Source organism: Bombina bombina, chromosome 1 (assembly GCF_027579735.1).
Source record: "Bombina bombina isolate aBomBom1 chromosome 1, aBomBom1.pri, whole genome shotgun sequence".
Lineage (NCBI taxonomy): Eukaryota > Metazoa > Chordata > Amphibia > Anura > Bombinatoridae > Bombina > Bombina bombina.
Genome location: NC_069499.1, coordinates 1,256,892,652 through 1,256,906,116, shown reverse-complemented (window position 1 = coordinate 1,256,906,116; position 13,465 = coordinate 1,256,892,652). Strand labels below are relative to the sequence as shown.

At 35.8% G+C, this 13,465-nt stretch overlaps 1 protein-coding gene across 1 annotated transcript in view; it reads right to left on the bottom strand.

The window, feature by feature from the left end:
- Positions 1-11,857, bottom strand: part of CRISPLD2 (cysteine rich secretory protein LCCL domain containing 2) — an 88,216-nt gene extending 76,359 nt beyond the window's left edge. Inside the window, exons 1-2 of the mRNA XM_053700878.1 lie at positions 11,488-11,857; positions 549-862 (exon numbers count right to left, since the gene is read on the bottom strand). Of these exons, the coding sequence (XP_053556853.1) occupies positions 549-785 (237 nt within the window). The 5' untranslated portion in view covers positions 786-862; positions 11,488-11,857. The remainder of the gene's footprint in view (positions 1-548; positions 863-11,487) is intronic.
- Between the last annotated feature and the right edge of the window lie 1,608 nt (positions 11,858-13,465).

Genomic DNA, 13,465 nt, shown 5'->3' with positions numbered 1-13,465 from the left:
CAAAAGAAAAAAAAAGTGTTTTAGTAATAAAAATAGGATGCTAGTTTTTCGCCACTGACTTAGTATCTAAGTGAAAATGTTCATAAGTAAAAAAAACAACAACCAAATAACCAGTCAATGTTAACCATTTATAAGTGACAGTGGCCTCTAGTTATCAAAGTCCGCCAGACTTCGCTGAATATGGCGAGCAATACGCTCGCCGTATTCAGCATTGCACCAGCAGCTCACAAGAGCTGCTGGTGCAACGCCGCCCCCTGCTGACTCGCGGCCAATCGGCCGCCAGCAGGGGGGTGTCAATCAACCCGATCGTACTAGATCGGGTTGATTTGCGGCAATGTCTGTCCGCCTGCTCATAGCAGGTGGACAGGTTATGGAGCAGCGGTCTTTGTGACCGCTGCTTCATAACTGCTGTTTCTGGCGAGCCTGCAGGCTCGCCAGAAACACGGGGCATCAAGCTCCATATGGAGCTTGATACATATGCCCCAATGTCTTTACTAGGCCCAATTTTTATTTTTATTACCAATATACAGACTCTTCAATTCACTTACCATATATTCCATGTTGGAAGCAGAAGGGTGGACCTGGCCCCTGAGTTTGTTGTGAAGAAGCAATATCTCCTCCTTGTCCAATCTGGAAATAGCTCTTCTAGTTCTAGAATGGGGTGCTTCATCTTTGTATTTACTTAGAAGGTTATCCAAGAAGGTAGAATTAGGTAGAAATAAGCAATGGCAATGACTGGTCAGAAGGAATCCAAGTGACAAAATCCATATGAGAGCAGAACTCATAATTGGTACGATCCTTATCTTATGAGATGGACTCACTGGAATCAAATATAGATTTCTTTGAACCTTTACAATAATTGCTGTAAAAAAAATATATGAGCCAGTTATTAATTACCTGCAAATTTAAGATGGGTTTTTATTATTCTCTACATATGTCTCAACAACTGATAAAAAAAAAAAGTGGTAAGATTTCATGACTTCATAAATAAAAGATGACACTTTTGCTTAAAAGAAAACTAATGTGTTTAAAGAATTTCTTAAAAATGTAACTTCCTATATTCATTATTTGGGCCAGCACAAGGGTTTCATGCGCCCTAGGCAAGATTAAATTTGCACCCTAGTTGTATTCGGTACCATCAACTCTGCCTACCAAGCTTACCTCTTCTCCCCATTCATCTGTCTATACACTCATGTATAATACAGGGAGTGCAGAATTATTAGGCAAGTTGTATTTTTGAGGATTAATTTTATTATTGAACAACAACCATGTTCTCAATGAACCCAAAAAACTCATTAATATCAAAGCTGAATAGTTTTGGAAGTAGTTTTTAGTTTGTTTTTAGTTATAGCTATTTTAGGGGGATATCTGTGTGTGCAGGTGACTATTACTGTGCATAATTATTAGGCAACTTAACAAAAAACAAATATATACCCATTTCAATTATTTATTTTTACCAGTGAAACCAATATAACATCTCAACATTCACAAATATACATTTCTGACATTCAAAAACAAAAACAAAACAAATCAGTGACCAATATAGCCACCTTTCTTTGCAAGGACACTCAAAAGCCTGCCATCCATGGATTCTGTCAGTGTTTTGATCTGTTCACCATCAACATTGCGTGCAGCAGCAACCACAGCCTCCCAGACACTGTTCAGAGAGGTGTACTGTTTTCCCTCCTTGTAAATCTCACATTTGATGATGGACCACAGGTTCTCAATGGGGTTCAGATCAGGTGAACAAGGAGGCCATGTCATTAGATTTTCTTCTTTTATACCCTTTCTTGCCAGCCACGCTGTGGAGTACTTGGACGCGTGTGATGGAGCATTGTCCTGCATGAAAATCATGTTTTTCTTGAAGGATGCAGATTTCTTCCTGTACCACTGCTTGAAGAAGGTGTCTTCCAGAAACTGGCAGTAGGACTGGGAGTTGAGCTTGACTCCATCCTCAACCCGAAAAGGCCCCACAAGCTCATCTTTGATGATACCAGCCCAAACCAGTACTCCACCTCCACCTTGCTGGCGTCTGAGTCGGACTGGAGCTCTCTGCCCTTTACCAATCCAGCCACGGGCCCATCCATCTGGCCAATCAAGACTCACTCTCATTTCATCAGTCCATAAAACCTTAGAAAAATCAGTCTTGAGATATTTCTTGGCCCAGTCTTGACGTTTCAGCTTGTGTGTCTTGTTCAGTGGTGGTCGTCTTTCAGCCTTTCTTACCTTGGCCATGTCTCTGAGTATTGCACACCTTGTGCTTTTGGGCACTCCAGTGATGTTGCAGCTCTGAAATATGGCCAAACTGGTGGCAAGTGGCATCTTGGCAGCTGCATGCTTGACTTTTCTCAGTTCATGGGCAGTTATTTTGCGCCTTGGTTTTTCCACACGCTTCTTGCGACCCTGTTGACTATTTTGAATGAAACGCTTGATTGTTCGATGATCACGCTTCAGAAGCTTTGCAATTTTAAGAGTGCTCCATCCCTCTGCAAGATATCTCACTATTTTTTACTTTTCTGAGCCTGTCAAGTCCTTCTTTTGACCCATTTTGCCAAAGGAAAGGAAGTTGCCTAATAATTATGCACACCTGATATAGGGTGTTGATGTCATTAGACCACACCCCTTCTCATTGCAGAGATGCACATCACCTAATATGCTTAATTGGTAGTAGGCTTTTGAGCCTATACAGCTTGGAGTAAGACAACATGCATAAAGAGGATGATGTGGTCAAAATACTCATTTGCCTAATAATTCTGCACTCCCTGTATTTGTATGCTTGTTGTTTATTATTTTGATTTATTTATGATGTGATAATACCAATACAGTGTACAAATATGGCATGGAACTTTGTCAATAGATAAACTTTTATTGTCTTTTATTTCCGTTCTTGCACTCTTTCTTCTGGTCATCAAATTCATTGGCACGGAAGGAGTTACAATGTGCTATTTATAACGCTAAAAGAAATAGCTTTAGTTTTATTTTTTACAAGAAATTTAATAAGACAATTGGTGAAAACTGAATTTTTCTTACTTTGTTTCCTTCAAAAATATACATTCTTTGCTTTTGTCTCCACAAATATTTTCTTCTGAAGTAGAGAAGTAATCAGCCATTATACCAGTAACTCCCATGGTGCACGAGTGATTGCACGAGTGATTAAAATGGACTACTTCTAACCCTTAAACCACCATTTCAGTTGTTCTAGTTGTTCAAGTAAATGTAAGGAGGGTCTAATAAAATATATTTACTTAAAACATATGTATGACAAAATCAATTGTGCAAGATCTAAACATTTGGAATATTTGATTGACATTGTCAGCGGAAGCCAAAAGGCCTCAGGCTAGAATGTGCCCATAGTTCCTTGTTTTGTCTATTGGACAGATGTTGCTGTTCATGATACATTATACTTAAAAGGGACAAAATATATTCCTATCACTAAACACTTAGACAATCACCTATCTAGTACATGTTATCACAAAATATCAGCATAGATTTCAGTAGAAACATTTCTGCAAATGCACATTCTGTGAAATACACTGTAATAATTTTAAATTTGACTTATGCGCATTTCATGATTCAGATAGGGCATGCGATTTTAAACATCTTTCCAAATTACTTTTATCATCAAAATTTCTTTATTTTCTTGGTATTCTTTGTTGAAAGCTAAACCTAGGAAGACTCATATGCTAATTTCTAAGACCTTGAAGGCCACCTCTTATCTCATTTCCTTTTTTACATTTCCTTTTTTTTTCACAGCTACACAGCACTATTTTGTGTGTATCATATAAATAACATTGTGCTCACTCGCGAGGATTTATTTATTAGTCAGCACTTATTCGCTAAAATTCAAGTCTGTCAAAAGAACTGACATAACAGATACAAAGTAATCACAGAGGTAAAAAGTTTATTAATATGCAAAACTGAGGAATGGGTAATAAAGGGATAATCTATATTTTTAAACAATAACAAATCTGGAGTAGAATGTCCCTTTAATGTATGAATATTTCTCATTTGTTGCATTATTAAGAGTTATTTTAATGTTACAAAATACAATACAATCTAAGGCCTGGGATCACAATACAGTCTTTCAAATCTCCCATAATTGTATACAGTTTGGAAGTAATCTGCAGTATTTTTACATGGATTTTATGTCCCAAAAATGATTAAGCATATATGTGTAAGGTTATAATGAAGCAATTGGCTATGATCCCGCACTACTCCTGTATAATTTGCAGCAAACACTATGTCCATCCACGTCATAGCTATAACTGGATTATTCTTGTCCTCTTTGGGCAGATCCATTGTTTCCAATGGGAATGTAGGTTTGAGACATAGCATATGTGCATATGCCAATGAAAAACAGGAATAACTTTGACTAGAACTATTTTTGCTAATAGAAGTAGATTACAAAACTTTTTCTATTTAAAACTTAAATGCACCCATGCACATTTCACTTTTGACATTTCTATCCTATTAACTATTGCATTTAGTTTTGACTTTAAGAAATCTGCTTTCTGGCTCTGGAATGTCTCTAGCTAAACCAGACTTTCGGAATTCTGGGAACCAATGAAGGTCAAGGAAAACTGTGTACAGATGAATAGACGGCTCTGAGATAATAGCATAACCACATGAATCACATAATATAATTCATCTATCTGCAGTAAATGCATACTTAAAAAAGAGGTAGTCATAATCCTAAGAGGCTTTATTAATTTAACTTCTTTCAAAGAAGAAATTGAAAACTCAAAATAAACCATTTCCTGGGAAAACATCCTTCCCCGAAATAAAAACCTATAAACACACTTAGCTGTGCCATCAGAAGGAGGGAAGTATTGCAGGGCCTACTGTAGTAGCAAGGGATAGCTCAGAATCATAGAGTGAGCTTCCCTGAGGGACGCCAAGGCAGCGTAATCACTGCATCACGACAAACACCCATAAGGAAATCTGTTAGGGCATAACTGGTCCTGTGAACACAGGCATGACTAAACATTCCAAATCATTATCCAGTGATGAGTTATATGCTGGATAATCCCTGACATTATGTTTGCTTACTCCTACAAACCATGATGCACCATTCTGAGATTATATTCAGAATGCTCAAGGACACCTCAAAAGTACAGCCATAGTCCACAGAACCCAGGGAGGTGACCTCAGGGATTGTAAAATATATCAGGGGCCTACATGATGAGAACTGTACTGAGAGAAGTCAAAAACTAACTTTGTTAAGGAGAAATCCTAGGTGAGCTCAGGAGAGTGCACATATCTTTAGCCATCTGGCAGCACTGTTTGCAACAATGTTTATAGCAGTTGTAAACACTGCTGCTTGAGAATGTTTAAGACACATGCATGCTCATATGTGCCCATCAGCCTAACTAGCTTTAATCTTCAACAAAGGATATGAAAAGAACAAAGAAACTTTTTATAATAGAAGTAAATTGGACAGAAAGCTGTTTAAGATTGCATGTTCTATCTGAATCGTGAATGGTTTAACCTTGAATTCACTTTCTTATTAAGGCCAATACTATCTTACTGCAAAAAGGTAGCAAAATAAACGTATACTGCCAGGAAGAGGTGTTTTATCTGCAGTAAGAGTGGTATATGAAGGGAAAGTAGGTTCCTTAGTTCCTTAAAGACTTTTTGGGATGTTTTCTATATGCTCCAATAAGGCATGAGGCTTATACCCTACTAGTTCCTCAATATGTCACTAAGAGAGAGGAAAAAAACAGAATGAAAAATAAAAGAGCAGGGATCATCCAAAGTATGTGGTTTTGAGAAGAGACTAAAAAAAATCCCACTATTGCCAGCAGTCAAAATGAAAGATATTTATGTAATATATCACAGCTACATAAGAAAAAATAATTTATATGAAGGCTCCAAGCCGCATATGACGCACAGGGATGTTCTAGCCACAACGCTGATACAAAAAAACATTGGTAGATCAACAGCCAAATATTTAACATATTAATCATTTCTGGTATAAGATATGCAGAATCTGTTTCAGATGCAGACAGATACTTGTTGGGGGGGAGAGATACAGGTATGCAGTCTATAAAAAAAAGTGCAAGGTTTTTAACTCCTGTGTTGTCAGAGAGGTTTTAAAAGTTCTGAAGTAAACAAGGTTAAAGGGACACTGAACCCAAATTTTTTCTTTCGTGATTCAGATAGAACATGCAATTTTAAGCAACTTTCTAATTTACTCCTATTATCAATTTCTGTTAGTTCTCCTGCTATCTTTATTTGAAAAAGAAGGCATCTAAGCTATTTTCTGGTTCAGAACCGTGGATAGCACTTGTTTATTGGTCGGTTAAATTAATCCACCAATCAGCAATAACAACCCAGGTTGTTCACCAAAAATGACCGGCATCTTAACTTACATTCTTGCTTTTCAAATAAAGATACCAAGAGAATGAAGAAAATTTGATAATAAGAGTAAATTAGAAAGGTGCCTAAAAATTGCATGATCTAGCTGAACCATGAAAGAAAAAATTTGGGTTCAGTATCCCTTTAAGTAATTATTAGAGACTAGAGAGATTATTAGAGATAGGGAGAGAGCGAGAAAGAGAGAACAGCAGCTCTGGGTAGGCAATAGTTTTTGGGAAGAATTTTATTATTCTAAAATTAGTTGGCCTTTTAGGGTCCACGTGAGGATTTGATGGACTTTGGGAGCTGTTTTGAAGGTTCAGAGATTTAATAAATAATTGTGAAATTCAGAAATAGTTCCATGGCTTTCTTTGCTAAACAAAAATTCTGTTTGATTAGTGAGTCCCACTTTTATATTAAACATTTTTTAATGTCCAGTGGTTTAATAAGTCTTAATCTAAATCCAGTATGAACCAAACATGGCATTGCAAGTTCTACAAACAATATATAAATGTACATTATCATTGTCTCAGAAGCTTCTGAAAGGGACTATGATTGTTATTATGATTGTTTGATGCTTTTGTTGGCAAAACCTTGTTTTTTTATACCAATATGACAGTTTTGGTATCTCTAGAGTCTGCAGAATTTCAGTTTCTAGACTAGAAATGGCATCTGTGGGCATAATTTATGTTATTTTTGAAGAACAAAAAGAATTAGTAGAAGGTGCCCACCTAATATAATTAACATGTACATGATTCTACAGATTTATTATTAGGTAAAGTAAATAAATGTATAGGCAAGGATGCTTGAATGAGCATGTGACTCAGATTTACCAATTAGACCTCCTTCTTTCTGAAGTTGATTAGTAGCTGTATTTGAAAACATTCAGCCTCTGATTGAACATATAATTGCAAATAAATATTGGTATATAGATTAACAGTGACAATAGCAGGAAGGAATGGCATGGTAGAGCTGAGGGGCTCACCTGACAAAACTTTATCTTGGGAGAGAAGATGCTTAGAGTGAACCATTGACTTATGAATGGCTGGTGTCAATACAGAACTTTCTACATGTAATAGAATGTCCAGTTAAGTGATTCATAAGAGGTCCTTTGGGCCTATTTCATCAACCCCATTCCTTACAGTATTTCCTTGGATCTTGGTGTGTGATCTTTTGTTCTGAAACCAGCTGGAACAACAAGCAAGTTGATTGTATAGAGCAACCTCTGTCTGTGCTGGCGTTACTCCAAGATATGGAAGAACTATGCTAAGTTGAGAGAACGCTCTGCAAGAGGAGAATGTGGTCTTATGACAATGTTATTTTATTCTGTTTCTTTGTCAAGTTACAGAGAACACCCACAATTTAAGGTTTGGCATCCATGAAACATTATAGAAGCTTGGAAGGTTTTATTGCATCCGTTCTGCTATCTAAGCACTTAAAGTACACCTGATCACCTTGTATGAACAAACCTATATAAACCAAAGCAGACATATTCACGCACAAGCCTGCTTTGGATATGCATTACATTTTCCATTATTTTAATTCAAGTGGCTGAAGATAATAAATATTGGTCAACCAAAAACTTCTAATCGCATCAAAGCAATATTTACAGCCCAACACTCAATATAACTGAATATGTTTCTAAATTATTAGACACTTAAAGGGACAGGAAACCCTATTGCTGAAGGGACAGCATTGCACTACTGGCAGCAAGCTAAACACATCTAGTCAGCCAATCACAAGAGACAAATGTGTGCAGGCACCAATCAGCACCTAGCTCCCACTAGTGTAGGATATGTGTGTATTCATTTTCAACAAGGGATACCAAGAGAACAAAGCATTTTTGAAAATATAAGTGACTTTAAAAGTGATTTAAAATGACATGCTCTATCTGAATCGTGCAAGTTTAATTTTGACTTTCCTAACCCTTTAAAATAAAAATACTGACTGTTAAGCCCGAGTTCTATTGCTTTAACCTGGAGTGTTAGAAGAAGTTTAGAAACAGCTGGAAAAGCATCTTTTTCTCAGGAATCTTAAAACTGCCATTTGTTGGTAATAAATATGTAAACAGTTTTTTTCCCATATGACAGAAACCGGAAATTTTAAAAGGGGAAGCATTCATTGTGCATTCCAAAAGCTCACTACGTTAACCTTGTCAGTGCCAGATAGTAGTAAAAATGTCACAAAACCTTTTAAAGGGATATGAAAGTGAAAAAGAAACACTCTATAATGCAAAAAAGAAAACGGAGAAAGATCATTTTAATTTTTGCTTACATATAACTAAAGCAGTTAAACACATACTTAAAGTAAGCTCCAGAGCAGCAATGCACTACTGGGACCTAGCTGAACACATTGGGTGAACCAATGAAAAAAGGCTTATGTGTGTCGCCACCAATAACTGTTTGTCTCTAAGTAGTGCATTGCTGCTCCTGAGCATACCAATGTATGCTTTTTAATAAAGGATACCAAGAGAGGAAGACAATTTGAAAACAGAAGTAAAGTCAGAAGCCACTGAAAACTGAATGCTTTAACTGAATTATTTTCCATTGTGGCTTACCCTTAAAGGGACATGAAACCTTCATGAGTCAGACAGAGCATACAATTTTAAACAACTTACCAATTTACTTATATTACCTAATGTTCTTAGTTATTTTGTATCCTTTGTTGAAGAATAAGTTGTTTATAAATAGGTTTCTCTGAAATATGACCGGAATTTGAGATATCAGTATGAGTAGTGCAATTTATGTGTTTTTAAACTTGTGACTAGGGGTGCTTCTGAATACTCAAAATGGCATCCTTAAAGGGATATTAAACCCATATTTTTCCTTTAATGATTCAGATAGAACATGCAATTTTAAGCAACTTTCTAATTTACTCCTATTATCAATTTTGATTAATTCTCTTGCTATCTTTATTTAAAAAGCAGGAATTTTAAGCTTTGGAGTCAGCCCATTTTAAGTTCAGCACCCTGGATAGCGCTTGCTTATTGGTGGCTATGTTCACTCACCAATAAGCAAGTGTAACCCAGGTTCTGAACCAAAAATGGTCCAGCTCCTAACTTTACATTCCTGCTTTTTATATAAATATAGCAAGAGAATGAAGAAAAATTGATAATAGAGAGCATGAAGAAAAATTGATAATAGGAGTAAATTAGAAAGTTGCTTAAAATGGTATGCTCTATCTGAATCATTAAAGAAAAAAAATTGAGTTTAGTGTCCCTTTAGAGGACCCATGCATGGCCTTACAAGTGAGAGGAGTCATGCCATATAACTGGAGATCTGCATCAACTATGTTTTGTGTATCATTTTAAACAATGCTTCCCAGGACAAAGGAAAGCAAAAAAACAAAACAAAAAAAAACCCATTGTTTCTTCCTGCAGTGGTTCGGGTAATAAGATAGCTAAACTTAAAAAATGTTATAGTGAAAAAATGAGTTGCTGGGGCACATTGTATGCACACACAGATATGGAATTTCTCATATGCATGCATAAGACAATTCAGAAGTCCCAATGTTTAAATCACAAAATCAACAAAGGTGAGCAGGGAAATATACTAAATGACAGATCCAAGGTTTAAGTTCTGAAGTTGGTGTAAGCATATAAGTATATAAGAATTACTTTTCAAAAAAGGTAGTAGATACATTGTCCTGACTCCCAAATAAAAGTAGAGGAAAGCAATAAAGCAGGATATACCCTGTTGTTTAAATGATGCATATCTTATAAAATGTGCTTTACAGTGAGCTAATTGTGTGTGTATGTGTGTGTGTGTGTACACATATAAGTGTGAGAATGTGTCTGTGTATATGAGTATGTGTGTGTAAAGAGTATATATCTGTGTATACAGTATATCAGTATATGTGTGTTTGTGTGTGTGTGTGTGTGTGTGTGTGTGTATATATATATATAAATATGTGTGTATATGTATATAATATATATACAGGTATATATGTGTGCATGTGTGTATATACAGTATGTATGAGTGTGAGTGTGAGTGTGTGTATTTTATGTAAAAAAAAAAAAAAATATTCCCTTGCCTCTGGGGTAGCATTTAATACATACCTGGCAATTCAAGTAATTTTGCCAAAAAATGAAACACATTATTAAAAAAATAAAAAATCTACACACTGTGCTGCAAATGAATGATGACTTTTGTACACAATTCATTATAGTACCATAATAACTAGTGGGAAAGTAACAGTTGATCTTTTAAAGAACCAATATTGTTGGCTTTTGATGACTATGCACAATTCTTGCATATTGTTTAAGAAATTTGAGTACAGTAACATATGTTTTGGAGTATTCACAGACATACTATAAATCAATAAGTAACCACATTATGCCTGGCTGCTGTTCCAAATATCTGGGAGCTGCATGCACAGAAATTATATATCCAGACTAGACACATTTTACCAGTAGCTGAATGAAACCAACACGTTTTTCATTAGAAAATTGGAATATGTTCTATCCATATAGTTCAGAAAGTCTGTATGATTCTGTCTATCCACTGAATATTAACTATTGCCCTGCATGAGTGGTGGGCAATACACTTTAAGGGTATTTTTAGGTCATAAGTCTATTATGACTTTGAAATACAAAAGAGCCTTGAAAATGTGAGAGGGGATCAGAATTTTTTAATTCAGATTTACACTCACATGGTAGAACACTGCAGCAGTTATGGAATGTGGCATTTATTCAGTGGTTATATGGGGAGGAAAATATTCCAATTTTTTTTAATGGAAAATAGTTTGATAGGTAAATATAAAATTATAGTTTCATTTGTGTTAAGATAAAATGTTATAATATACCATTTGCAAACATGCATTGGAATATGCAAAACAAATTTAAAAAAAAATGTCTTTCCATAATCATTGTTTCTTTGCACAAAAACAAATATGCAAATTTAGGAAATTCAGTTCGAAATGCAAGAAAAATCTGCATAGCCATACAGATCATATTGGTATAGTAAATAATAGTTCCACACTCAAACTGCAAATGAATACATTGTTTTTGAAGTGTAGTGGCACTTGCAACATATACCACCTATAAGGATAGGTGAACAATTTGTAATTGTAAATAATAATACTATATACATATTTCATAAAAGATTAGACTATACTATTACCAAACTTTACCTTATAACGTCTTCCTTCTTTCAAGTATATTAACTCCTTGTGGTGCTATTGGATGGGATTTAAAGTACACTGGATACTTTGGCTGATCTCAAACTGCCTCCTCTGACCAGGTTGACTGTGATGTGCCTCCTATTTATACTTTGTCAGAGCATGAGAAGAGAGGACATTTGATCATATCCTGGAAGTAAATGTTCTTGGCAGTGATCCTTTCTCTGACGAAATGAAGAAAAAGCTTGTCATCAAATGTCTTCTTCAAAGCAAGAAGATAGCATCAGATTCAAGGGAATGTTACCTAAATCACAGTGAAATGCAAAATAATTACAAATGAGGGGGGAGCAGGTTGAGGAGGGCGGCTTCTTTCTGAGTTGTCTAGAGAGCATAGCTTTAGAAGTCAGCTCTGTAGCATACAGAGGAGTCATTTAAACACCTCCCATATGGGTGCTAACAAATATACACTTTGTAAGAAAACCTATGCAGAAAAGTATTGGCTGAAACAGAATAGTTAGTCTGTACTTACAAATATGAACATGTTCTTTTATTTTGCCATGTTTATAAACATATTGAGCTGAACAGCCTAACCAGTTTGGTAGGACATGCAGGGAGGGCTCCTATTTTATGCTACCCAGTTCTGGGTGATTTATTAATGTATCATTATCCAGTTGTTTAAATGTTACTAGTGTATGATATAAGAAATACTGTTCAGTGGTAGTCATCACCTAATTACCACTCAGTTATCACTGTTTATATTAACATTTTAGCAATTCCAATAAACCCTGTAATAAAAGTGTATGTAAACATTTGTAAATTAAAGCTGTTTAATTTGATGTAGAAGCAGAAAATGTATGTTTGTGCACAGCTGATTCCAATGAGAAGTTGCTTGCTGGCACTGCCTCTGTGACTGTGTGTTTTTTATTATTATTTTAATTTTAACAGAATCATTACGGGTCCAAGGTCACTGAACACCTCCTGTTTTGCCTTTCAAGCTGTGTATTATGGAAACACTGAACTGATATAATAATGACCAGTAGAGGGTGATGGTGTAAATGAATGAATCAATAGAACAGAAAAAATATCTACTCAAAGTGACCTGTGGATTAATTTTAAGGTGTTTTGCCAATCTAGTGGGCATTTTTTTCACGTTGTCTATCCCATGATGCCTGTTTTAACCATGTGATGCCCTGTGGTATCTTTTATTGCAGAAATAAAGACTGGATAAACTGTACTGATCAGGCTATTTCTTTACGCTTAAAATTAAAACCAAAAAATGAAAAGGGATATTATACCAAAATATTAACAGATCAAGCTGTCTTGCCTTGAAGAATTATTTAAATTTTTTTATAAACACATCATTTCACTCTTCACCTCCAGCCTGGTTCCCTGTGACAGACAAATGTTGTTATACACCTGACACCCTGGCTGAAAATCCCTCATAGTGTTGTGTTGGCACACTATCACTTATTTTAATTACATACTTCAAATTCATTATTAAAGTTTATTGATTAAAGCAATGCATTATTTGTTGTCATCATGAAGATAAAGTGCACTAGCATAATGTTACCCAACTCAATCTTAATGAAAAAGGCAAGGTTATAAACACCATTACAACAATATCAACACTGTCAGTACATAGATACTTGTATATGGACAGATCCCTATACTGTCTACTATTAGAAGAAAAGCACAAAGGTGATTACATAAGCCTGTGCACCCTACCCTTGTTCCCAGTTTGTTTGGATTTGAGAGCTTGCAGTGTGTGGCTGTTTTAGGGTCCCAGGTATTGGAAAGGACCTTGACGAGGTACCTGGGCTTGTCCCATTTGGCCAGATGCGGTGACTAACCTTTCCATTTTTGCTTTTAAATCTTAGCTGAGAGCTTGTAAATGAGTGCTGGGTTTTCTCTGTGTGTTGTATTAATTTGTTTTGTAATTTTCCCTATGGTTCTTGCACCCAGACCTGTCTGGGGTTAACTGCCTGTGACT